The sequence below is a fragment of the Aspergillus pseudodeflectus genome (assembly GCF_044049435.1).
Source record: "Aspergillus pseudodeflectus strain CBS 756.74 chromosome Unknown BJX68scaffold_38, whole genome shotgun sequence".
In the NCBI taxonomy this organism is placed as follows: domain Eukaryota; kingdom Fungi; phylum Ascomycota; class Eurotiomycetes; order Eurotiales; family Aspergillaceae; genus Aspergillus; species Aspergillus pseudodeflectus.
This window is the reverse complement of record NW_027263814.1, coordinates 22,291-45,924: the sequence shown is the minus strand read 5'-3', so window position 1 is coordinate 45,924 and position 23,634 is coordinate 22,291. Positions and strand designations below refer to the sequence as shown.

The following is a 23,634-nucleotide window of genomic DNA, read 5'->3' as shown; positions in this document are numbered from 1 at the left end:
ACATCTACCCCTATCCCATGTAAATCTCCCCAAGCTAAACCCGTCGCGAACTCGGCTTCAACAAAAGCTGCAACGCGAGATACGAAATAACCCCCGTAAAGCACAGCCCAGAAATAACCCCAAACCCCATGAGATATTTCGGCTTATCGTCATCCGGAAACAGATACGCGCCGTAGATCTGAGCGAGGTTCCCCATGGCATTCACCAGCGCCAGCGAAATCGCCCGCGCCTCGCGGGGCATCTCGGCGAAGTTAATCGACGCATAGGATAGAGATAACCCGTTCGACGCCCAGAGTCCCGACGCCATGATGACCAGCAGTGCGTACCGGCCCTTGAGGTCGTAGACTGCGCAGGTGATGACCGCGCAGACCATGGCGACGGTCATCCAGGCCGCGAGGTAGTATCCGCGCAGGTGTTGCTGTTTATCGGCGATGTAGCCGGTAATCGCGGTGCAGACAAAGGCGACGGCGTAGATGGGGATGACCATGTACTGGGCCATGTTGCCTGTGTAGCCGAGGCCTTTGACGAGGGTGGGGTAGAAGTAGGAGAGGGTTGAGGAGCCGACGATTGCCTGATGATTTGTTAGTTATATTGAAAGGAAGGAGGGACGCCCAGGCTCACCATGTATCCGACGACAAAGAACCAGGTCTTCCAGACGCTGAGGCTGAGCTTTAGAGCTTGGAGGTGGGTCATGCTCGGGTCGTCGTCGGTTGCGGTGGAGAGGGAGTCTGCGGCCATGCGGGCGACGGCGAGTTCTCGCTCGCGCTCATTGAGCTTGCTCGTCGAGGACGGGAAGTCGGGAAGGACGAAGCTGGCAATGATTGAAACACCAGCTGTTGCCGCCCCCTCGACGATGAACAACCACCTCCACCCCGCCATCCCATGAGCACCGTCTAACCCACCAACAATCCCACCAGCAATCAACCCACCAAAAGCACCAGACAGAATAGCCGCCGAGATATACACCGCAAACCGCTTACTTTGTTCCGCCTTCTTATACCACGAGTTCAGAAGAAGCAGCATACCCGGCGCGAACCCCGCCTCGAGGATACCCATAGCCACACGGAACCCAATCAATCCTTTATAGTCCTTGACGAATGCCATTCCGATGGTGACAACACCCCAGGCGAACATGATCGACGGAAGATAAATGCTAGGCCTGATTCGGGCGAGGAGCATGTTGGAGGGGACTTCGAAGACGACGTAGCCGATGAAGAAGACGACGAGGGCGATGGAGTAACGGTTTGAGTCGAGGTCTAGGTCCACGTCCATGCCGGCGACTCGGGCGTTGCCGATGCTAGGTTTGTTAGGGGGTTCGTGGTTGATCAGGGGGTGGGAGGTGGCTTACTTGGTTCGGTCCATGTAACTCAGGAGGTACATGACCCTATATCGATCAGTATTTCACCTACCACAAGGAGGAGGACAGGTACACACCACATCATCGGAAGGATGTACAGGTCAATCTTCCGAACGAGCTTCTTCTCCTCTTCGGTATCCGGGACATAGCCAGGGACCGTAGAGTGAGAGACGCCAACCTTGCCCTCAACATCCTCAACCTCCAACGAAGAGGACGCATCATGGTGGTCTTTCATAGCGGGCAAAAAAACGTCAACAGAGGATGAGCACTGGCAGGTGGTGAGTCGATGAGTCGGTGGAAGATGATCAAATCCCTGCGTGGCAGTCCCCCTTTTATAGAAAATCTCTCCAATAAGCACGGACGAATGTACTCCAACAAGTCGGGGTGCAGTTCTCTGAACCGGCACGCAACGGAAATGCAGTGCAATGACGCATGGCCGTCCCTCGAGTCTGGGGGATAGTCGGTCGGTCGCTCCGCCCCCGGGAATACGCGCTCTGGGGTTGTGGAAGCGAGCTAAGTCTCCGTCTCGCATCTCCACCTGCATGGTCAGACAATTGTGGACCGCCTCGTGTCGAGAAAGTGAAAGCGGGTCCACTCCATGTGCCCGCGTGTCGGGGACAGGCACCATCGCGACTCGCGGCCACCCATGTCTCCACTGTACAGAGTGATTGTTGCACCGCTACGCAAGCTGAAGCTGGCTGCTGGAGGAAACTATTGGGAGTTCTGTCCGAGTAAATACATTCCCCTCGTTGAATGACGTCTTGTGAGGGGTCATGTTTTTTTTTTTTTTTTTTTTCTTCTGGCCAGTGGAGAGGACCTATATAAACAGCGACCTGCGCACACGCACTTTGGGACTTTTAAACTTTCGCATACAATCAATTGCACAATTCCATTCACTCACACCTCACAATGGCCACAAACGGAACACCAAACGGCTCTTCCAGCCAAGTGCTCAGCACACTGCCTGCCCCCGACCACAACTGGCAGGTTACTCTGTCCGGCAAGGTCATCGCCAGTAAGTCACCCCTCCGCACATGACATCTAGCAGTCCGCGAGTCCATCAGCCAGCTAACCCTCGGATACAGTCACCGGCGCAAACCAGGGCATCGGCCTGGGCCTCGCCGAGGTCTGCCTCGCCAACAACGCCGCACACGTCTACTCCCTCGACATCTCCACCCCGGGCGAGCCGTTTAATGAACTTGCAACCAAGAACCCCAAGAAATTCTCCTACATCCAGACCGACGTGACGTCCGAAGAATCGGTAACAGCTGCCCTCGACCGCATCGTCTCGGAACAGGGCCGCTTCGACGGGATGATCGCCAACGCGGGCGCCACGAAGCACCAGCCGGCGCTGGACTTTACAATGGACCAGGTCAAGAAGCTGTTTGAACTGAATGTGTTTGGGGCATGGACGTGTGCGACTGCTGCGGCGCGTGCGATGATCAAACTTGGCACGAAAGGGTCCATCGTGTTTACGGCGAGTATGACGAGTTACAGGCCGAACCGGGCCGCGCCCAGTGCGCCGTATGGAGGGACCAAGGCGGCGGTCCGGAACATGACGCATACGCTGGCGATGGAGTGGGCGCAGCATGGGATCCGGGTGAATAGTATTAGTCCTGGCTTTGTCAAGACGGCGTTGACGTACTATGTGGAGACGAGTCCGGACTGGGATACCAAGATGAAGTACTACGGGGGGATGCCGCGGTTGGCGCTTCCGCAGGAGTTGGGGGGTGCGTATGTCTATCTGCTCAGTGATACTGCGACGTACACGACGGGGATTGATATCCCGATTGCGGGCATTGTTGGGGCGTGGTAGTGGATGTTGGCTATAGAATTCAAGTTTTGTTTCTTCGTATTTCCCAACTACAATCTCCAAAGCCCAATTGACCTTACAATGTGCTGCTCTCAATTATCTTGAAATCTCTACCCTTGAAACCGCGTGTAGCTGAAGCGCAATCGGCCCAACCCCGAGACTCGGTCGGGGGATCTTCGGGATTCCTCCCCCAAGCGAACCTGAAAAGCGCCACTCGGCTCCGTCGCACGCTAAGCAGCACGCGGGGTACCCTGAAGCATCTCCTGGTAGCCCACGTCTCGTGGCATTTCTCCCGCACACGCACCCGCACCGCATCGCAGCACCAACAGAATGGACGAAACGCCCGCAAAAGTCGTCAAGAAGCGCATCCGCAAGCCGCGGGGTCGGGGATTGAGGGCTCGGACAGGATGGTACGTGCTCGGTTTGTCAATCGCGAATTTCTTGTCTAACTGCTGCGTAGCTTGACATGTCGTACGAGGCACAGAAAGTGCGACGAGACTAGTAAGGACTTGCTTCGAGATACCCCTATCAGCAATGATCCACCCTGACGTTGACAACAAGAACCACGATGCGGGCAGTGTACAATGTCTGATCGGGAATGCATCTTTGCGACCCCAGACTCGCGCCCAGAGACCACTACGAGCTCTGCATCGAGCGCGGCGAGGATACACAATATCATCTCGCCCACGCAATCCTCGAGGAGTCAAAGTCGCAGCCGCAGTAACACCCATATCCCCAATCATGAACACGACAACAGTCACGAACATGGCCACAGTCACGGTCACGGTCGCAGTACCAGCCATGGTCTCCCGCACGCCCCCGTCGCCCCAACCCTCGACTACAACGCAACGGCCGGCCCCAGCCTAGAGACACACAACATCATCGACCCCGAGCTCGCAGCGCTATACCCAGAAACCCTCCCACGACCACCGCCACAGGGACAACCCCAACCCTCCGTCCCGGACATCTACCCCGCCTCCTCGCTCGGCTACGCCGTGCAATCCCCCGAGACAGACGCAAGTGCAGAGCATGCGACGACGCGGTGGCTCGATCTCCTGGCCACGGACGCCGCGCAGGCGGGTGATGGGTTCCGGCTGACGCCGCTGCATGATGTACAGAGTCTGCATGATGTGCCGCGGACGGGGTTTGAGCCGAGTCCGCCGGCGCATTTGCTATCTTCGAGGCATCCGGAGAGGTACGCGTGGCAGGAGGAGAGTGACCTCGCGTTGTCGAGGAGGGAGGCGAGGCTTTTTAGGGTGTTTACGGAGAGGATTGCTTCTTGGGTGTGTTTTCTATTCTTATATTTGGGGAGAGAGAAGAGGTTGGATAGAGGACTGATGGATTAGCTTGATCTCTTTGATCCGCACAAGCCCTTTTCAAACTATGCAACCCGTCTGGCAACGCGCAACCTCGGACTCATGAAAGCCATCCTCGCCCTTTCAGCCCGCTACTCGGCCCTCTTGACAACCACCCCTTCAGATCCAACCAAGACGACCACCCCTTCCAAGGCCACTGGGAACGAACCATCCACAACCCCCATCGACCCCGCCGAATCGATCCAATTCTACTACGAAACCCTCCACTACGTCAGTACCGCCCTCCAATACACGACATACAAACACAGCGAAGAGCTGCTCGCCACCGCAATCGTAATCAGCACCTACGAAATGCTCGACGCAAGCACGCACAACTCCAACTGGCAGCGCCACCTCAAGGGCGTCTTCTGGATCCAGCGGTCGCAGGACGTGAATGGGTCGTCCGGAGGGCTGCGGCAGGCCGTGTGGTGGGCGTGGTTGCGCCAGGATATCTGGGCCGCGTTTCGTGAGCGCCGACGCTGTTTTTCGTTTTGGGGGCCTGTTGTTGATTACCAGGACCTGGGACATGAGGATTTGGCCCTGCGGGCTGTGTACTTGCTTAGCCAGGCTGTGAATTTCTGTGCCGAGTCGAGGATCGATGCGAACAGTGGGAATGGGAATCGAGAGGGGGATGCGGATGTCGAGGCGGCGCGGTGGCGGAGTGAACGGGGCGCAGAGCTGATGGAGATGCTGGAGCGATGGCGGACTTTCGCAAGCAGCGCCTTCAAGACGCTTCCGACGGAGAGCCGTGAGGGCGTGCACGGGTGGACGCCAATATGGATTCACCCACCGGCGTTTGCGGTCGCGATGCAGGTGTATAGCTTTGCGAAGATCCTCGTGTGCCTGCATAGCCCGGCAACGAGTGGGTTTGCCGAGTTTCGCAAGATACAGGTGTGCCACCTTCGATCCTCCCCCAATCTCTTTATGATATCAGGATAGAAAACTCACGAACATCTGTAGAAAACACTCAACGACGCCATCGCAACAATCTGCGGAATCGCAATGGAGCTGACGGACCCCAGCTGCCAGATCATCTCCGCACAATGCCTCTTCGGCGCCGGGCTCTGCGTTCAGGACGAGGTGAAGCAGGAGACCATCGTCTCGTTTATTCAAGCGTGTGGTGCGCGCACGGGGTGGCCAATGGCGACTATGCTGGAGGATTTGCGGATGGAGTGGCGGAAGGCGGCATAGACGCGTCGCGGGTGGTTGTGTTTCACTTCTGGACGGGCTGGATACAAATAGATCGATTCATGATAGAGGTAGATACCCTTAATGGTGACTTGGACGGTCCAGCGCTTTTTCTGCATATCGAGCTATGGACAGCCTCCAGAGTTTCAGATCCAGGAACTCCGCATAAGAGCATATCCGCGCCACCTCCGCTTTCTGTCTGAAATGACTCGTGCAGCTCGAGGACAGGCCGATCGTTTCCTCTCGCGGAGACCAGCAGGCGGACCCCATTGACCCACGCCCACCAAGCAACACGATTCGTCCGGGCATCATGTCTGGCCGGGGGTGGAGTCGGAATTCCCCCGGTCGTGGCCGCGAAACGCGTTCACCCGCTTCTTGTCTTCCCACGACTCGAGACTGGCCAAGCTTTAGCTTTTCCTGATAATCTCACAGGTCATGTCAGGTTGGAGAGCTTTTCTCAACAGATCTTGGGGAGAAAAGAGCGGGAACTGCAGGAGATCGACCTTTAAACTCACTTTGTCATAAACCTGGGTGGCCGGGCATTACTCTAAGTGCTCTCGTCGTAACCTCAGCCATAGTCAAATTTTCTGCTTACACAACTAAGACATTTCATCCTTCTCACTCTCATCCCTCTCCCTCTCATCCTTCTCACGAAAGTGACGCACCATCGCCTTTGTACTTGAGATCCTCGCTCAACGAAAGAATCTTCTCCCCTCTTCACTGGACAATCTATATCTCTCTCCAACCGTCCCATTCTCCATAACAATCCCCAGCGGCCGCCCTCCATCCTCCCATCGCATGAGCATCTCATCAATGTAGCCCTGGTCAAGCTCAAGCCGCCCTTCAACCGTCACATTCTGATGCATATCAAAATACACAATCAAGAGCTCGTCGGTCTTGAAGGTCGTCTCGTCCACAATGATAATCCACGAGATTGTCGCCGTCCGTAGTAGTGACCGTATAGTAGTATCGCCCGGCTCAAGCAATATATCCGGATCCTCTTTCCAGTTAGGGTACTCAGCCTTGCTAATTCGGATCTCCTCAGCGAGGTCCACAAAGTCATCATCTAGCATCTCCAGGTCCGGCCATCGCGAGTAAGACGCCAAGGGCTGAATCTCAACAACATTATTTCCATCGGCAGCATCGTAAAGCGATCCATAGCGCGCACAGCCAGCGATCTCCGGCAAAACCTCAAAGACCCGTCGCCAGTCCAACCCAAAGTCAAAAAGCGCGCGGTTGTTCAGCGCATAGACATCCGCGACAGCATCATATGTATCAGAAACCTGTGTATACTCGCCAAACTTCCTATCATCCCCCTCCGCCTCTTCACCACCGTCCCCATAATACGTCCGCAGCATCACGGGATTCCCTCGGCCCCGATCACACTAAATCTCCCACGCCTTCTTGCGGAGATCCTGCGATCGCCAGGGACGCAGGATGGTCTCGATCTCGTGGTCCGTTGGGATCCGCGTGGGTGCAAAAGCTGGGTCTCCATCAGTAGGGTCCGGCTCGTACCATGCTTCACCGAAATCTGTGGGATCCCATTCTTTGGGGATGGCGTCGAGGTGGATGTATTCGTGGATTAGGCGCGAGCGTTGTTGGGGAGGGGGCTCAGGGGATGAGTGGTTCCAGTTTCTCTGGCTTGGGTTTAGTGGGCGTTTTATGATTTCAACGTTTGTGAGGTGGGGATGGGATGCGAAAGGGGGGCGCGTACGATCAGGTACTGTTCGACCGGGAGGCGACCCCAGCGTGGAACGAAATTCGGCCACGTGCCCATGGTAGTCTGATATAATAGAGAACTACATTTGTGGGTCCAAGCGATGGCAGCCCTGATCAGATAGCTACAGGGAAAGGAAGTTGGTGTGGGTGGAAAGGTTGGAGGTGGGGGAATCGTTGAAGGACAGCGGCGTTCCAACCGGCCGCAGATCTTCGTCGACAACCACTAGACCCTACGAGCAATTTGGACATCTCACATCCATCTGTCCAGGGAAACGGATTAGAAGTTTCGGTATTCAAATACTCAAGGAGCATTCTGGATGGTTTTCGACCTTCTTGTCCTGTTCTCTTTAGGATGTGAAAAGCCTCACAGGACCTTACGTAAATATATGCATCTGATGCGCTTATAGTCTTAATCTAACTCCTTCTATTTGAGCTTCGATAACTCCCCTTCTCGTCTTTGGCCTCCGCGGAATATTATTTCCATTCTAAAGGCCCCCAAGTTAGGAACGGGATCACCTAGAGTATTTTCAATACATGATAATAAGGAGTAGGCAAGATCCCATGCTATTGCCCCACTGTAGTCGGTAGCCATAAGATCCTCATAGAACCACTAGCCTTTTATCAAGCTTTGTCTAAGCCTTGTTAACAGTTGCAAACGAGTAGAAGTTTCCATTGCCAAGCTGGCTCACCTCGCAGATGACACTATCCGCGCCGCCAGACCTGTTGTACAACGAGCCCGGGTATTTCCACCCTTGTAATACCTGCCCGTTGGTGCTGAAGATAGTTCCTCAATCTACTTAACAAGTTCCTAGTCGGGATTGAAGCCCCACAAAGACTTGGTGTTTGGATAGACGGATTGATGCCTAGGCCATCTTATTCCTGGATCACAGGGCGTCGTCTGAGGGGGAGATGATTGCACAGCATAGTTAGGCTCTTATATAGTATACGTCTAAAGAGCTGCTGATACCTTGAGTTAGCTGCCCGATACTTGCCTAATGAATGACTTGCGAGTAGCTGTTAATAACCTGCATATGGGGCCTTGCCATACGGTAGGTTAGCTCACAGGCAGTAGGGTGCTAGTCATCTAGCGCTGTGTTGAGGCTGCACTGGTGAGAATGTAATCTACCTATTAGCTCTGCAGGCTCCATACAGCTAACGTAAATTACTGATTAGAGTGCCAGGCTAATTTATACCAACTGGGATTATTATAAACATTTCAATACCGTATGCAAGGACGGAAGTAAGCTGTGTAGGCTTTGCCGAAAAGTCAGCATAGCAGAAAATCATGTTGAGGGTAAAAGTAAACCATTATGGTGGTAAGCCAGGTGGACAGGGGGTGGGAATTGATGGCGCTTGTGATATCGGACTAATCCCTTGTCATGCTTGGAAAGAAAATATGTGCCACGTCCTACCCCAACACGTTGGCGTTGTAAACTCTGTTTCCGCCCCATTCAAAACAATAAGCATGCCTCAGCCACCGCTAGTCCCCGCACCCTCGTTGTAATTAAGAATGTGCTGTCGTTGATCTGGCGTCATCTGAGCGGGATGTGCGGGCTAAGATCGGGCGTGCCCGCAGTAAGGCGATCTCTTCTATGTTAGGCTGCAGATGTTTTTTGATCTCTGGGAATTTTTACCGAGAAGCTTACAATAAGGACGCTGCGCCACCTACGCACCTTTCTTGCATGTAGGCATCGAGGTTATTGTAAATTCTCGTGCGCCTGGGGTATTTGGCCTGTGTATTTAAGGCAGTGGAGCACCCTTTTGTATCCCAGCACAGAACCACAAGCCATCATGGTCCAGTTGTCAAAGCTTTGGGCAGCGGCACTCTGCCTCGCCTCGCTCTCAACAGCACAGGGCAACTCAACGACCTCCAGCGCCAACCGCCTGAGGCCCCTGAAACACGCCAAAACCACGAGCCCCAGCCTGCTAAACATCGAATACTACGAAGCCGGCCCCGCAGACGGCGAAGCCGTCATCCTCGTCCACGGCTTCCCCTACTCCATCGACTCGTACGCACCCGTGGCCCCTCTCCTCGTCGAGCACGGCTACCGCGTCATTATCCCGCACCTCCGCGGTTTTGGCGGAACGCGCTTCCTGCACGCCGACACGCCGCGGAGCGCAGAACAGGCGGCGCTGGGATACGATATCATCGCGCTCATGGACGCGCTTGATATCAAGAATGCAACCTGCGCGGGATACGATTGGGGAACGGTCGCCGTCAATACTGCAACTGCGTTATGGCCCGAACGATGCACGCGCATGGTCGCGGCGAACAGCTACCTGATTCAGAACCGGTCGACGGCGTGGGTGCCGAGTGACCCGGACTCTGAAGCGACAAAGTGGTACTACTACTTGTTTCTGACGCCCCGCGGCGCCGCGGGCCTCACGCAGAGCCCGAAAGAATGGACACGCACACTGTGGGCGAAGAACTCGCCTGCGTGGAACTTCACCGAGGCGTATCTGGATCTGACGACGACGGCGCTGTATAACCCGGACTTTGTGTCCATTGCGGTGGACTTTTATCGGAACAGGCTGCTCTATTCGCCGGGGGATCCGGCGTTTGTGGATCTGGCGGATCGCTTGGATGCGCAGCCGGTCATCACGGTCCCTTCTGTTACACTGGATCCCGAGGAGAGTGTTGTGCTCAAGCCGGCGAATGCGTCGGCGAGTGCCAAGTTCTTTACGGGGCCGAGGTGTCACTACCAGCTCCCTGGCATTGGTGAGAATATTCCGTACGAGGCGCCGCGGACTTTTGTGAATGCCATTCGTCAGGTTTCGAAGTTGGGTGGGGAGTCTTGGTCTGTTGATTGTGGTGTGCTTTGAAGCTGTGTACATCGCCACAGATTGCTTTAGGCAGTGCATTAGAGAGCTGTCTAGAGGATAACGCTTAATAACTCGCCAGTTAGAATACAGAATAACAATTAATATCATATGTGATTTTGCATGTTTCTATGATTTCTCACCCAGCCTTCTTCCTGCGCATATAGGTGTCGCCTGTGTACAATTAAGTACCTCCAAGACTATGGAAACTCATGGAGAGGATAGCTGATAAAGAGAACTACAATCGATAAAAAAAAAAGGTCTCTAGTCTACCTTAGTAGAGCCCAAGGTAGTGAACGGCTTTCCCCTTAGCCAACCTACTAGTTGGCATACTGGAGAGTATACCTACTATACCGACGCTTCAACTCAATGGGGCAATGACATTGTGCAAATATAAAATCTTTCCTTGCATAGTAGTCTGTAGTGGCAGCGCGTTAATCACACACCTATAGTATATCCCCATCACTACTGTGCATTAGATGACTTTCCCAGAAGCTCACCAAGCACCCCTGCCCCCTTTCCCTCTCCCCCGGCCCCCTTAAGCCACCGCTCATCCAGACTCCCAAGCATAATCTCATACTTATGCCGTTCCCCCTCCCGCTCCGACCTCCAAACCAACGAACTCCCACACAGACTGCAAAACCCGCGGAAGCGACCGGGCGACGAGACATACTCCTTGTAGCTCGGAAAGGAGGACAATGGTGGGGAGACCTGGTCCTGCGACACGGCGATGTTCTGATACAGCAGCGCGCCCGTCCATTTTCGGCACATTGTGCAGTTGCAGTCGCCGAGCTATATCAAGGCTTAGTAGCGGTCTCCAGTAGAGAACTGGGCGAGGGATAGGAAGAGCGGGGTGAGTATTGTCATACCGCAGGCGGCCATTGTCTGTCCTTGGAGAAGGCTACTTCGTATCGAATGGCGGCGCAGAGACATCCGCCTGTTAGGGAGATGGGTGCATCTGGAGGAGTTGCCATTTCCACAGTTGCCTTGCTATCGTGATGAGATTACTGGCAAGCGGTGGGCGTGTGCAATCGTGGAAGCCGGATGAGGGTGTTGGGAGATGGTGCGGGGCAGGCCTCGTATTCTTCAGCAACCTGACATGTCGGAATCCTTCCCTGACGTCAGGGTGGGATTTCCTGTTCTATTTCTATCAGATTAGAGGTACGTGATCATTAAGTAAAGGGGTTCAATAAGGTCTGTTAAGTGCTTGATTCCACTTGTAAAAACGCCGCGGGAGATATCTCAACTTTATGTAAACCAATACCTTTGCCCAGTCAGTGTCTGGGTAGGTCTGACAGTATCGAGCTCTTTGCAGCTGTAAATACACTAAAGCCGCGGTTATTAGCCGCTTTAAGAGTAATATTCTCTAATAGCTTAGCAAGCTGCTCTAATAAAAGTGACTACGACTGAAGAGGAGACGAAGGTTAATGACAACAGGCGCCCGCTGTTTACACATATAAAGAGCTAGATATAATCCAGGGATAGGCATGCTGCGGATTTAACCAGGGGAAAAGAACCCAACCAAAGGCTCCAATCTAGACATCTATGTGCGAAACACCGGTCGTCGCCCCCTCAACATCAGAAGCGGGATCCCCTTCTAAATCCTGCTTCGTCCACTGGTACAGCACCTTCCCCTGCTCACCATCAACCAGGTATTCTGGCCCAATCGTCACCCAATCTTCCAGCTCCATCGGGAGTTCACGCAGTCCCCATTCAGTCGAAAGACAATCCAATCTCTCCTCTGTAATCTCAATGCGGCATTGCATGGTGACGTTTTGCTTTGCATCTAGGAGAACCAGGAGGAATTGATCCGTCTGGAAGCTTTTCCTGTCGGCAATCAGCATTTGCGTCGTGGATAGACAGTATAGCAGCGAGATCGCCGCATCGTTCTCGGTTAGCAAGAGGTCAACGTTATTTTTCCATAGTGTTGGGTAGGCTCGTTTGACGGTATCCAGGGCATCCTTGAAGTTGGTCCAGAGTTCGGAATACAGGTCCATGTTTCTGATACGGGAATACCGCGTGTTGAGTTTGGAGATCTCCGGTAGGACATGAAAGACTCGTTTCCAGTCCAGATTATTGCCCTCGAAATCGAATAGCCGCGGATCGTCCAGGAACGACCAGTATGTTTGCCCTGCCCAGTAGTCGCCTATAGTTGTCCAGCACTCCACACGGTCATCGTCGTTTGGATCGTAGTATGTCCGAAGTAGCACAGGCTGACCATAACCCGCTTGTTTCCACAGTTTCCACGCCCGCACTCGCATCATGTCCGAGCGCCAAGGCCGAAGGATGGTCGCGATCTCCTCCTCGGTCGGGGTACGCGCCTGCGGATCCTGCGCGAATGGCCTGGTCCCAAATCGCGTGGGGTCGAGTTCTTCGGGTATTTCATCGAGGCTCAGAAACTCCTGGAGGAGGCTTTCTCGCTGCTGGTCGGGTGATTCGGGAGATGCGGGGTTCCAGTGTCGCTAAGAGCTGGTTAGTGTTGTTGCATCAAACAGGCTTGTAGGGTGTGCGAGTGCTCTTGGTTACAATCAAATATTGCTCGGCTGGCAGGTATCCCCACCCAGGGATTTCATCGCCGAGACCCAAGCGTATGGGCTCCATTGGGTTGCTGACCTGCTTGTTGGATGTGGGAGGGGCAAAGAAGGTGGAAGATGCGGGGTAGGGCAGTGCCATGGGGTACCTAACAATTAAGACTAGAGTACGAAACCTCCTCCCTAGAAGGGCGACAACGTTATCTTTATGGAAACGATTTCAAAGGGCCTCATGATACTTGTATAATAACCTTTGGGATAGGCTTAGTATTAGGAAAGGGCAACTATAAAGGATGCTGGATAGACTGAATCTTGCTAGAAACCGTAGTACCACTCAAGATGAACAATTTGTTTGCGTCCCTTTCTACCACTGCGGCTCTACGCTTTCAGCTCTCTTCAGCAGGGCACACACTTCCGAAAGTTGATTTGGGATATGAGATACACCAGGCTCTCTCCTACAATGTAAGTTACGTAAAATATTCGGCTACTTTAAGAACCAAGGCTTATCTTAATTAAGGATTTACAGGAAATTGCTTAGCTTTATTAGTTCATAATATTCGATATGCGCAGCCTCCGCTCGGTGACCTGCGCTTTGCAGCGCCAGTCCCACCGCAACCTAGTCGTTCAAACTGGCAATTTATCTTACATTTGCCCACAGGCGGGATCGGCTTGGGGGGCAATTTCCAACTCATTTCAATCGGCTTTTATATTTGATCTATCCCGGTTTAACTACGCTGTAAAGATATAGGAGAGATTAAAGATAGTAAAGTAGAATTTATAGTTATCAATAAGTCTTTAGGAATCTATTAATATCCTAGAGGTATTAAATCTTAGGTTTTTACTTAATAACCTTCTTTAAGTTAGAATTGGTTGTGGTGATAATGTTTGGATTTTAACGTGGTGTCATTACCTGTTCCATATTGCTAGCAAGCCTACAAAACTGCATGTGTCTTCTGTTCGCTATCTTGGGAGTAATATTGGGAAAGCTCAAGCATAACGGCTCAGGGGGAAATTAATTCACAGCAGGAAGGGATAACCTACAGGGTCCTGGGTGACCAGATGTCTAATATCACTTATTTCAGGGCTTGGTTTATTGATCAAAACTATAACCCTTCTCAGTGGATAATCTACCCAAACTGGAATAAATATCAAAACTCACAATCTGCGGGGCCCAAAGATAAGAGACCACTGGCACTTCAGGAACAGACTACAAGCTGATCACCCATAGCAGGGTATTTCGAGTCGAATTGCGAGCTAGAGCAGATCGATATTGCCTGGGTACAGAGTTTGAGGCGTCTACTTCTGCCCTTTCGCTGGTTCATTTAGGGCTCGCGCCGTCGCGTCAGTCCAGAAAAATTTCCTTGGGGCTGCCAAGTGAGTAAGTCTTCTTCACTCCCCGAGAAGATATTGGCCCTAATAGGTATCGACCTCGTTCTATCAAAAGTCCTTGCAGGAACCATGACCGTGATTAGATAGTTACATAGAAGGGTATTGCACATACCTGACCCGGGCAGGGCTCTACCAGGAAAGGGATAGCGTGCACGTGAGGTATGGAGTTCCTTAACCTCTCCTTTGCTTCCCCCTTCAAAAAGAGCAGTCTCATTTAGATTTTCACAATGTGAGACACATATCATCTTGATGTATGCAATGTATATCGGTGCTGAAGAACTAATTGGACTAGATTACGGGGTTTCTTTGAGCTGCAAGGCTACAACCCCCACGAGTTGGCGGGCTGCGGCTGAGCGGCTGGCCACGTCAGCGCGTAGTACCCCTCCTCTCTGACAAATCTGATTCCAAGAGGCAGCGACTTGTGTATCTCGGAAATGCATTCATCCTCTGCAACAACAGAGACATCATGAAGTGCTGCTGTTGAAGCAACAGTTGGGATGGATCAGCAACAGAAAACAGTTAGGCAAGTGTGAAGTGTCTCAACGGCCGCGTGCCCGACGCTAATATTTCCTGCCCTATTGCCAGTGAGGAAACTGCGATGACAAACGCAGAAACCTGCAGGCCCAAAAAAACCGTCCATGCGGACGACTACACAGTGGGATGGATCTGCGCTCTGCCAAAGGAAGCTCTCTCAGCAAGCCTCCTCCTCGACGAAGAATATGATACAGTCCTTGATGACTCGAGCGACTTGAACGCCTATTCCTTTGGCCGAATGGGCGACCACAACGTTGTTATCGCGATCCTACCAAAAGGCACCTACGGCCAGGTGCAAGCCGCGGTGGTTGGAACGAACCTGTTCCGCAGCTTCGTGTCCATCCGGTTCTGCTTCCTGGTCGGTATTGGCGCGGGAATTCCCAGCGAAGACTGTGACATCCGGCTTGGGGATGTCGTGGTCAGCGCACCGGACGGTGGAACGGGGGCGTTTGTACAGTTTGACTTTGGGAGCCAGAATGCCGACGGCAGCTTCCGGCTCAAGTCCAGGCCCATATCGCCGCCCGTATTCTTGTTGAATGCGGTCAGCAAATTCGAGACGGTTAATGAGCAGAGCAGTGCTCTGCTCTCTCGGTACATTTCCGAAGTTCAGGGGAAGCAGGAGCACCACCTGCGGGCTCGTTTTCAGTATCCAGGGGCACAATATGACCACTTTTTCCCACCAGAGTACACCTGCCAGGCGGCAGATAGCGGCGGCGTCTGTCGCGGCTGTGATAGACGCCATGTTGATCCACGCCGCCGACGACAGGGTCCCCGCCATTCGACAGCACCAGTCGTCCACTATGGCGTTATCGCGTCCGGCGGCAAACTGGTCCGGGACCCTTTTCTCCGCGACCATCTGATGAACACGTACAAGGCTCGGTGCATTGAAATGGAGGCTGGTGGAATCATCAATAACATGGATTGCCTCGTGATCCGCGGGGTTTCGGATTACGCCGATTCCCACAAGAACGACATCTGGCACGATTACGCTGCCTTGACAGCCAGTGCCTGTGCGAAAGCTATATTGGGCTATGTGCATGCCGTCCCCGCTCAGGGTAGCCGGAAGGCGATGGAGGCGAGGAGAAAGATTGAGGAAGCGAAGAGACGGCATCAGGCAGTTGTGGACTACCTTGCACCGTATGATTTCTCCAAGCGCTATGCCGACGTACTTTCTCAGAGGCATGGAAATACTGGGCAGTGGTTTCTGGAGACAGCTGCTTTTCACCAGTGGCTCACCAACGAAGGGCGGACGCTCTGGTGCTCTGGAATGCCTGGCGCTGGGAAATCGGTGCTTCTTGCTACCGCGATTCATCATGCTCAGTCACTTTTCGCGAGGCAAGCTAACGTTGCTGTTATCTTTGCATTCTGCGACAACCGGGATACAGCGAGCCAAACAGGCGAGAATATGCTTGCGTCACTCTGGAGGCAGCTAGTCAGGCGCCGCATTCTCAGCGACGATGAATGCGAACTCCTAGAAGCGAGCTACGTTAACGCCGGGATTCGCCCGACGCCAAGTGCGCTGCTGGGGCTACTATCTAGCGAGATGCGGCGATTTAGACGAGTCTTCATCTTGGTCGATGCTCTTGATGAGCTGACTGTGAAGCACCGAGACTCGCTCATGTTCCTCTTGCGAGAAGTACCTTCACAACGGAGTCTGTTCTTTACCTCTCGGTTCCTGGACAACGAATACCTTTTACCAGGAGAGAGTGACCACATTGAGATACGGGCCAAAGAACAGGATATTTGGGAATATATTGATGGTCGCATACAGGCGAGTTCACGGCTCCGGTCCAAGGTACAGAAAGATCGTAAACTGCGTGGTCAGATCAGAGGATTAATCACTCAAAAAGCTGGTGGAATGTTAGTTTGCCCAAGCTTAAACCTTACCGGATGATCTCCCTAATGAGCATGTATAGGTTTCTGCTTGCCAAGCTGCACGCTGAGACCATCGAGAACAAATATACGATCAGAGACATCCTAGCGGCCCTGGAAAGTTTACCAGAAGGGAGGAATGCCATTACGGAAACATACGATAATGCGATGCAGCGGATCAAGGACCAAAGTGCTCCAGACCGAGAACTTGCGGAAAAGATAATAATGTGGATTTCGCACATCCGGGAGCCTCTCACTCTGCACGAGCTGCAATGCGCGCTGACAATCCGCGAAGGTGACACGGCGCTCGACTTGGATGATCTTATTCCAGGGGAGCTTCTGATATCGGCATGTGCGGGCTTGGTCAAGGTCGAGAAGGAGACAAACAGGCTCCAGTTTGTGCATTCTACAGTCCAGGAATACATCCTCGCAACAGAATCGCTCCAGTTTTCAGATTGTGATGCGCAGATGGCACATGTCTGCATCCAGTTTCTCTCATTGGACATGTTTAGAATATCGCATGACGGCCTGACTGCCCCGCAGTTCCGCAATATCGTTGCAACCTTTCCTTTTCTTCGATACGCTGCATGCGAATGGGGATTCCATGCCCGCTTATCTGCGGCTCACGAGTCAAGAGCCTCGTTGCAGGCGGCAATTTTAGGTTTCGTGGATCTGAACACTCAGTTTGTTTTTGCGCTCCGCGTATTGCTCAGCTCCATCGCCGGGGATCGAGGCAGTCAATGGGGACTGAGACTCGCAAACCGACCGGACGCAGTAAAGCCGCTCAATGTTTTTGCCTACTTTGGTCTAGACGTTCTCCTCAACGAGCTGATAAACACCGACGAAGTGGCTTTGACCTCGTCGCAAGATGGGATCCTTGGGAACGCTTTACATTGGGCCAGCCTTGGGGAGAAGGAGTCAACACTGCGCTTCTTACTTAGCCATCGTGCAGGGAGCACTATCATAGACAAACTCTGGGAAGGATATACGCCACTGCACCTATCAGCAGTGCTCCGAAAGGAGGCTTCTGCCAATCTTCTACTGGACTACGGGGCAAGTATCTCCACTCGGTCATCACTTGGTTCCACTGCACTGCATCTCGCAGCGCAGCATGGCCTCGGTAGTGTCGTCCAAAGAGCGCTCTCTAACGATAACTGCAGGAAAGTAGTGCTAGCTAAGAACATATTTGGAAGGACAGCATTCCATGACTCTGTGGTACCAGGGAACGCAGCCGTGATAGCAACCCTGTTGCAGATTCTGGATACACTCCCGGTGAGTGCTATGCTCGATGAGCTCCACGACAACCTCCGACGGAATCCACTTCACGTTATTGCCGAGTCAGGATTCGCTGACGTGTGCCGGCTGCTCCTTGCCTCTAGATATGGGAGTAGGTTAGCGGTGAGCCAAGATTCTGGAAAACGAACACCGCTTCACGTCGCCATCGCTCAGGGGCAGGACAAGGTTGTTGAGGAATTCATCAATTGGGATGGGGGAAGGCTGTTTACGCAGATTCCTGAAACTCACGCAGCATTGCTTCTTGCCGCTCGAAGTGGCCAGCCACAGGTTATGTCCGCTTTATTCAACAGCTCGCACAAGCTTGCACTCCTCGACAGTAATGGTATGACAGTCTTGCATCATGCCGCTAATAGCGGCGATGTTGAGACTGTAAGGATTGTTCTCGACAAGGTTCGTCGTATCGGTATGCTAGAAGCAACAAATGCAGCGGGGAGTACTCCGTTGTTTTGTGCTTCCGAAAGAGGCCATGCGGAGGTGGTCAAGTATCTGATCCAAGAGGGCGGAGCAAGAGTGAACGCTCCCAAAAATGACGGTCAGGAGCCTCTACACGGTGCCAGTCGTTCCAACCTAGCAAATGTCGTTCGCATCCTGCTCGCTTTTGGAGCCGACGTCCATGCCCAGGACATAAAGGGGCAGACCGCACTCGCGGTAGCGGCTGACAATCGAGCTCTCGAAGTTGCCGGGCTGCTTCTGGCTGCGGGCGCACAGCTACCGAGGATCTCGGGGGACTCTGAATCTCAGCACTGGATAGAGACTCATTTCGGACAGCTGGTCGAGCAACGGCTAAATACTCGCATGGGGATCACCGATGAGGATGTCCTCGACAACCTTTACCCACCACAGAGACCCAAAGACCAGTTCAAAGTGTACTACTATGTAAAGGCAGCATCTGGACAGCGACTGCCGCCTTTTATCATATCCTATATCCTCGACTTGGCCGAGTACTGGCTCAGGAACAGGACGCAACGCTCAGAGCCTCTCATGGTCACAGAACTCGAGTTCTATAACACTCCGTATCTCCGAAGCGCTCCAATCACGGGCAACCCCGAATGTCCAGTAAGACGAGTCGAATTCGACATCACTAGTCACGACCAAGGCTGGGCGGATAGTATCACTACGGGGTGGCCCTATGACCACTCCTATACCTGGTTTGAGGCGTCTCGCGAATCTAAACAAGGCACAACCATGGCAAAGGCACTCCATCTGTCCGGTCCAGAGATTGTGAAAAATGTCCGAGCTTCGCGCGAATGGAAGCGGCATCACGTCTTCTGGCCGGAGAGCCTTGTCAGAGCTTTCGACTGTGATGGAGCAAGCGATAACAAACAACAAAACGCAACGGAGTTCTATGTTGACCCGGTCGATAACCCCCCGATATTGTTGAAATGGATCCGCGAGATAAAGCCAGGCGATAGAGTGTGTGTGCATATGCGCGCAAGGTTTCCAGGCTGGCAGAACTACGTGAGCCAGGCGGAGGTCACTGTCTATACGAGCTCTCTTCTACCCCCTGGTATACTGAAAAGACTGACGGGTGTGGTTTGATCCGCTCAAAGTGTGTTGCTGTCAATAGGGGTCGCTTAAGACTAGAGCGTCTGTTATGAGACACATATGATTAAGCATATTCCCCGCCGATATTCATAGTAGTCTCGGACTGTCTAGTTTTCGAGCCACTGGGGTTCAAAAAGAGCCATGTCTTGATGCTCTTTTGTCCAGTCTAGAGGCCACCCAGAGCCTAGTTCCCAGACTGGGTCAAGTATAAGTTACTCTCTCCCGCAAGGTAGAAATGCCAGCTTAGTCTATTCTATTCTATTCTATTCAGTCTATAGGAAAGATCATCGCATAGACTTGCCGCGGCATGGAATCGGAACTTGTTTTGAAAACCTGATATTCAATCAAGCGAAGGGCCTTGCCCCGCTCTCGCCCTTGGGCTCAGTATATAAATTATATATATTCTAATAACTAATTAAGCTGCTAATAGTTTAACTAAACTACTTCCATTTATTACTTTTAAATACTCTATTTCCTAGCTTAAAGTAGTAATTTTATTTACTAAAGTTACTACTACTTCATAATTATCTATAGATTTCTTTTTATAGGCTTTTATATCCCTACTATGGTCCATGAGCATCCTTAGATAGCTTCCTGAATACGGTCATTACGTATCACGTTCCTTCTCCCTGTTTCCTTCCAGACATCTATTAGAAAGCCAGGAAATGAACACGTTGATGATTGAGGTTGCTGAGTTCCCTTTTCCAACCACAAAATACAGTTCACCTCCTAAGCACCGGGATCAGAGGAACAAGTACTGATACTGCTGCAGGCCGACATAAATATAGCATAAAGCATTGCTCTTGGCGCGGGAAGGAGGCATTCGACAGGCACCTAAGGTAGGCAGAGAATCTTGATCCCAAAGAAAAGAATGGCTGACACTCACATCATTTCTGGGTGACGGCCGCGACATTTCGGAGGGTCGTTGCGTTGCCATTATGATACGCAGTAAAGGCGAATCAAGGTATGTATATCGCGAGATGGTGACATTATTTATATACATCGTGCTCTGGGCAATGCAGGTGAGCATGGCGGGCGTATACTGCTTGGGACCGCGCATCTCGGAGATGATCGAGAAGAATCCTAGAGAGGAGCCATGAGCATAATAATACGGTGCAAATATCAGGGGTAGCTAGGGGAAGGCGAGGACTTAGCAGGGGTGTCAGAAAATGCGAACAAGAGGTTGAGACCGCTGCAACTCCCTGCGCGAAAGTGACATGTCCTACCACCTTCCAGTCGGAAGACCAGAGGCCGTCTGTCTTTGGTGCTGAAGCCGGGCGATCTTGAACTCCCACTGTTTCAATTGCTTTTTCGACCGACTGGACCCAAACACCCGCGCAGTGCCATGAAACTCCAGATCATCCTGGCTAGTAAAGTAGAGCAATAATCAAGGAAGAGTTGGCCTTGCGGTCTCTAGTGGCTTTTGCCCTCCTTTTCCCTGAGTGGGTAACTATTAGGCCCCAAAAGATGCTTTCATTCGTAGCTAACTCATGTTTGGAGGAGGGAACGACGAAGAGGATTTTGCTTTATCAATTGTGAATAAGTTCTGCCTGTTCGGTCGATATTGCTCCGAGTAGAAAACTAGTCGGATACAACAGTTGGACTGGAGGGGCAGGTCAGTTTTGTCATGGGGATCTAGCGAAAGCTAGAAAACTGCGTGCCAGGGATATGGGGTGCAAAAGAATGAATGTTATCTGGGCGTTCAACCTCGGGTATTGTGGTAATCCCTTGGGGCGAGTATCCAACTAAAAAGTGGAGTAATACGATGCCATATCTAAGTTATGCGCCAGTAAGACACCGAAAATGATGCTTAACATTGAGGTGTCTCGCTGAACCCGGCACTGGAAGCTTGGCAGAGAATTTTCGGATCCCATGCGAATAAACAAGGGGCCGGATTCGCGCCGGAGAGCCAATGTGGCTGGTTAGAGCGGATCCCCTCACCTCAGACATCGCTCAACACTTGCACATGGAAAGTTTAGCGTAATTCCTAAACCTAGAGAGTTTGCGGGGTTTACACACTCGGTCAGCGGAAGAGTTGGTACCGAACAGTGCTCATAAATGCATGAGATTATTCCACTGGTCACCTGCAGTGTACCTGCAAATTCAAGCTACCATCATGTCTCACACGAAAGAGGACAATACTCCGGCCCCGACGGTCGAGCAAATCGAAGGCATAGGCCATAGCAGCCAGACCCCCGAGGACCTAAAGGGACTCCCCTCCACCGCCGCTGCCCATGGCCAAGGCCTAACTGGATACGAGCACCTGGGTGTTTGGGCCAGCATCAAAAAGTTCAAAGTGGCCTTTGCCATTTGCTTCCTTGCTGCCATCAGCGCCGCTGCCGAAGGGTACCAGATCAGGTTCGTGCTTCACCCTCGGTTTGGAATGCCGTCCTTTGACTCTGAGCCTGACCATCTTTGTACAGCCTGGTTGGGAGCATCATCTCCAATACTGGGTTTGTAGAGGTGTTTGCAACCCAGAAAAATAAGGCCGGTCAGCCCGCCCTTGCTTCCCCTATCCTGAGCACGTGGGGATCCCTCCAATCAGTCGGCCAGCTGGTCGGCCAACTGTCCATTTCCTTCCTATCGAACCGATTTGGTAGGAAGGCTGCCATGTACGCCCTTTGGCTCTTATTGGCTCTCAGTGTTATCGTTGAAGGGATCTCTCGAAACTGGAAAGTCTGGCTGGTGGCGAAAATCCTGGGAGGCCTTGGGGTTGGTTGTCTGCAGGCCACACTTCCGCTTTATATCGGGGAGATTGCGCCCATTCGAATCCGAGGAACCTGCATAATGTGCTATAGTATGTGGTGGGTGACTGGACAGTTTTTTGCTCCCGTCGCCCTCCAGTCACTTTCCAAGTCGAACCCCGGAAATTGGTTAACGCCGGTGTATACGCAATGGGGGCACATTGGGCTGATGCTGGCTGTCTTCCTCGTGATACCTGAATCGCCATCCTGGTACATCCTGCGCGGAAAGGAAGAGTTGGCCAAGAAAAGCTTGCGTCGTATCTACTGGCACGTTGACGGCGTTGATATCGACCACCAATACAACCTCCTTTCTATCAATATCAACCATGAACGCGAGGTCGCAGAGAAGCAACAAGGCGAGAGCTGGTACGAGATTTTCCGAGGTACCAATCGAATCCGGACTATCATCTCCTTTTGGGCCATCATGACCCAACAGTTTCTGGGTCTTCAGGTCTTCTTTACCTACGGAACATACTTCTTCCAGCAGGCTGGTCTTGCGGACCCATTTATGGCGACGTGTATCACAAGTGGAGTGAATATTGCTGCTAGTCTTCTTATTATTTACCTGGCAGATTTAACCGGCCGTCGGTGGATGGTGACTTGGGGAAGCACGCTATGCTGGGTGTGCAATATCGGCGTTGGCATACTTGGTGTCGTGCCACCGAGTGGCGCATCAGATATCATTCTGGTTATCTTTGCTGTTTTCTGGAGTAAGCTAAAATGCTCCCAGGCGTTTGAGCTTGCATTTTTCCATTGCCGAGTATTACGCTAACTCTCCTGGCCAGATATCGGTCTCATCGCGAACAATGCGGGCGGGTATGCCTACCTGAGCGAGGTCTCGTCCCTGCGACTTCGCACATACACCGTCGGCTTTGCAATCGGCATCATTGGCCCCGTGGGCATTGTCATGGGAGTCTTGGTGCCATACATGCTCAATACAAATCAGTGGAACTGGGGCCTGAAAACGACCTGGTTTTTCACGGGAATCGGCGCGCCTTTTCTGCTTGCCCTGTGGTGCTTGTTGCCGGAGACTGCTGGGTACGTTGGTGACATTCCTTTTTTTTTCCTTTTCCTTTTTTTTTTTTTTTTTTTGTTTTTTTTCTCTTTCAGAGTCTATATTGACCAAGGGCAGGCGTTCTACTGCTGAGCTCGACGAACTTTTTGAGCGCAAGGTTAAGCCCTGGCGATTCCACAGAACCTTGACGCTAACCCAGAGAATGGCGGAAATGGAAGAAGATGCTACGAAAGCAAGATGACTTACGGGCAGCGCTCTATGTGCAACCTTTTGGCGGTCACTATGTCTGGTTTGGTTGTGGTGGGCGAGGCTTGATCCATCCTTTAGCATTCGTACGAGTAGCAGGCAAGGCTGAAGATTGCAATTCCGAGATCTCTTTCGTCTCTCGCCCGCTCCGATTTGCCGAGAGCTATTATGTGTCACCCATTGCAACCAAGGCGTTGCTTTTTTTTTTTT

General features: G+C 52.4%; 10 protein-coding genes across 10 annotated transcripts; 6 read left to right on the top strand and 4 right to left on the bottom strand.

The window, feature by feature from the left end:
• Positions 1-34: 34 nt before the first annotated feature.
• Positions 35-1,643, bottom strand: BJX68DRAFT_277420 (major facilitator superfamily domain-containing protein; the record flags this gene model as incomplete). Its single annotated transcript, XM_071048325.1, has 4 exons — positions 1,435-1,643; positions 1,349-1,384; positions 622-1,297; positions 35-571 (listed from the first exon to the last, which is right to left on the bottom strand). The coding sequence occupies exons 1-4, from the start codon at positions 1,590-1,592 to the stop codon at positions 35-37; spliced, it is 1,407 nt and encodes a 468-aa protein (XP_070896449.1). The 5' UTR covers positions 1,593-1,643.
• A 623-nt stretch (positions 1,644-2,266) lies between these two features.
• On the top strand, positions 2,267-3,173 carry BJX68DRAFT_269277 (uncharacterized protein; the record flags this gene model as incomplete). Its single annotated transcript, XM_071046288.1, has 2 exons — positions 2,267-2,372; positions 2,443-3,173. The coding sequence occupies 2 exons, from the start codon at positions 2,267-2,269 to the stop codon at positions 3,171-3,173; spliced, it is 837 nt and encodes a 278-aa protein (XP_070896448.1).
• Positions 3,174-3,479: 306 nt separating this feature from the next.
• Positions 3,480-5,716, top strand: BJX68DRAFT_277418 (Zn(II)2Cys6 transcription factor; the record flags this gene model as incomplete). The annotated part of the gene is made up of 5 exons (XM_071048324.1): positions 3,480-3,580; positions 3,631-3,671; positions 3,732-4,453; positions 4,517-5,416; positions 5,486-5,716. The coding sequence occupies exons 1-5, from the start codon at positions 3,501-3,503 to the stop codon at positions 5,714-5,716; spliced, it is 1,974 nt and encodes a 657-aa protein (XP_070896447.1). The 5' UTR covers positions 3,480-3,500.
• A 689-nt stretch (positions 5,717-6,405) lies between these two features.
• BJX68DRAFT_256892 (uncharacterized protein) lies at positions 6,406-7,490 on the bottom strand (the record flags this gene model as incomplete). The annotated part of the gene is made up of 3 exons (XM_071043247.1): positions 6,406-7,082; positions 7,146-7,350; positions 7,428-7,490. 3 exons carry the CDS (start codon positions 7,488-7,490, stop codon positions 6,406-6,408), a joined length of 945 nt encoding a protein of 314 aa, XP_070896446.1.
• Positions 7,491-9,223: 1,733 nt separating this feature from the next.
• BJX68DRAFT_277415 (Alpha/Beta hydrolase protein) lies at positions 9,224-10,332 on the top strand (the record flags this gene model as incomplete). Its single annotated transcript, XM_071048323.1, has 1 exon — positions 9,224-10,332. One exon carries the CDS (start codon positions 9,224-9,226, stop codon positions 10,253-10,255), a length of 1,032 nt encoding a protein of 343 aa, XP_070896445.1. The 3' UTR covers positions 10,256-10,332.
• Positions 10,333-10,717: 385 nt separating this feature from the next.
• BJX68DRAFT_277413 (GFA family protein) lies at positions 10,718-11,232 on the bottom strand (the record flags this gene model as incomplete). The annotated part of the gene is made up of 2 exons (XM_071048322.1): positions 11,122-11,232; positions 10,718-11,044 (listed from the first exon to the last, which is right to left on the bottom strand). The coding sequence occupies exons 1-2, from the start codon at positions 11,224-11,226 to the stop codon at positions 10,718-10,720; spliced, it is 432 nt and encodes a 143-aa protein (XP_070896444.1). The 5' UTR covers positions 11,227-11,232.
• Positions 11,233-11,787: 555 nt separating this feature from the next.
• Positions 11,788-12,925, bottom strand: BJX68DRAFT_269271 (uncharacterized protein; the record flags this gene model as incomplete). The annotated part of the gene is made up of 2 exons (XM_071046287.1): positions 11,788-12,714; positions 12,779-12,925. 2 exons carry the CDS (start codon positions 12,923-12,925, stop codon positions 11,788-11,790), a joined length of 1,074 nt encoding a protein of 357 aa, XP_070896443.1.
• A 1,685-nt stretch (positions 12,926-14,610) lies between these two features.
• BJX68DRAFT_277411 (nucleoside phosphorylase domain-containing protein) lies at positions 14,611-16,649 on the top strand (the record flags this gene model as incomplete). The annotated part of the gene is made up of 3 exons (XM_071048321.1): positions 14,611-14,695; positions 14,758-16,501; positions 16,623-16,649. Exons 1-3 carry the CDS (start codon positions 14,670-14,672, stop codon positions 16,647-16,649), a joined length of 1,797 nt encoding a protein of 598 aa, XP_070896442.1. The 5' UTR covers positions 14,611-14,669.
• Positions 16,650-18,610: 1,961 nt separating this feature from the next.
• Positions 18,611-19,645, top strand: BJX68DRAFT_242315 (uncharacterized protein). Its single transcript, XM_071040967.1, has one exon. It carries the CDS (start codon positions 18,670-18,672, stop codon positions 19,411-19,413), a length of 744 nt encoding a protein of 247 aa, XP_070896441.1. The 5' UTR covers positions 18,611-18,669; the 3' UTR covers positions 19,414-19,645.
• A 1,890-nt stretch (positions 19,646-21,535) lies between these two features.
• Positions 21,536-23,419, top strand: BJX68DRAFT_269269 (general substrate transporter; the record flags this gene model as incomplete). The annotated part of the gene is made up of 4 exons (XM_071046286.1): positions 21,536-21,777; positions 21,843-22,873; positions 22,949-23,201; positions 23,296-23,419. The coding sequence occupies 4 exons, from the start codon at positions 21,536-21,538 to the stop codon at positions 23,417-23,419; spliced, it is 1,650 nt and encodes a 549-aa protein (XP_070896440.1).
• Between the last annotated feature and the right edge of the window lie 215 nt (positions 23,420-23,634).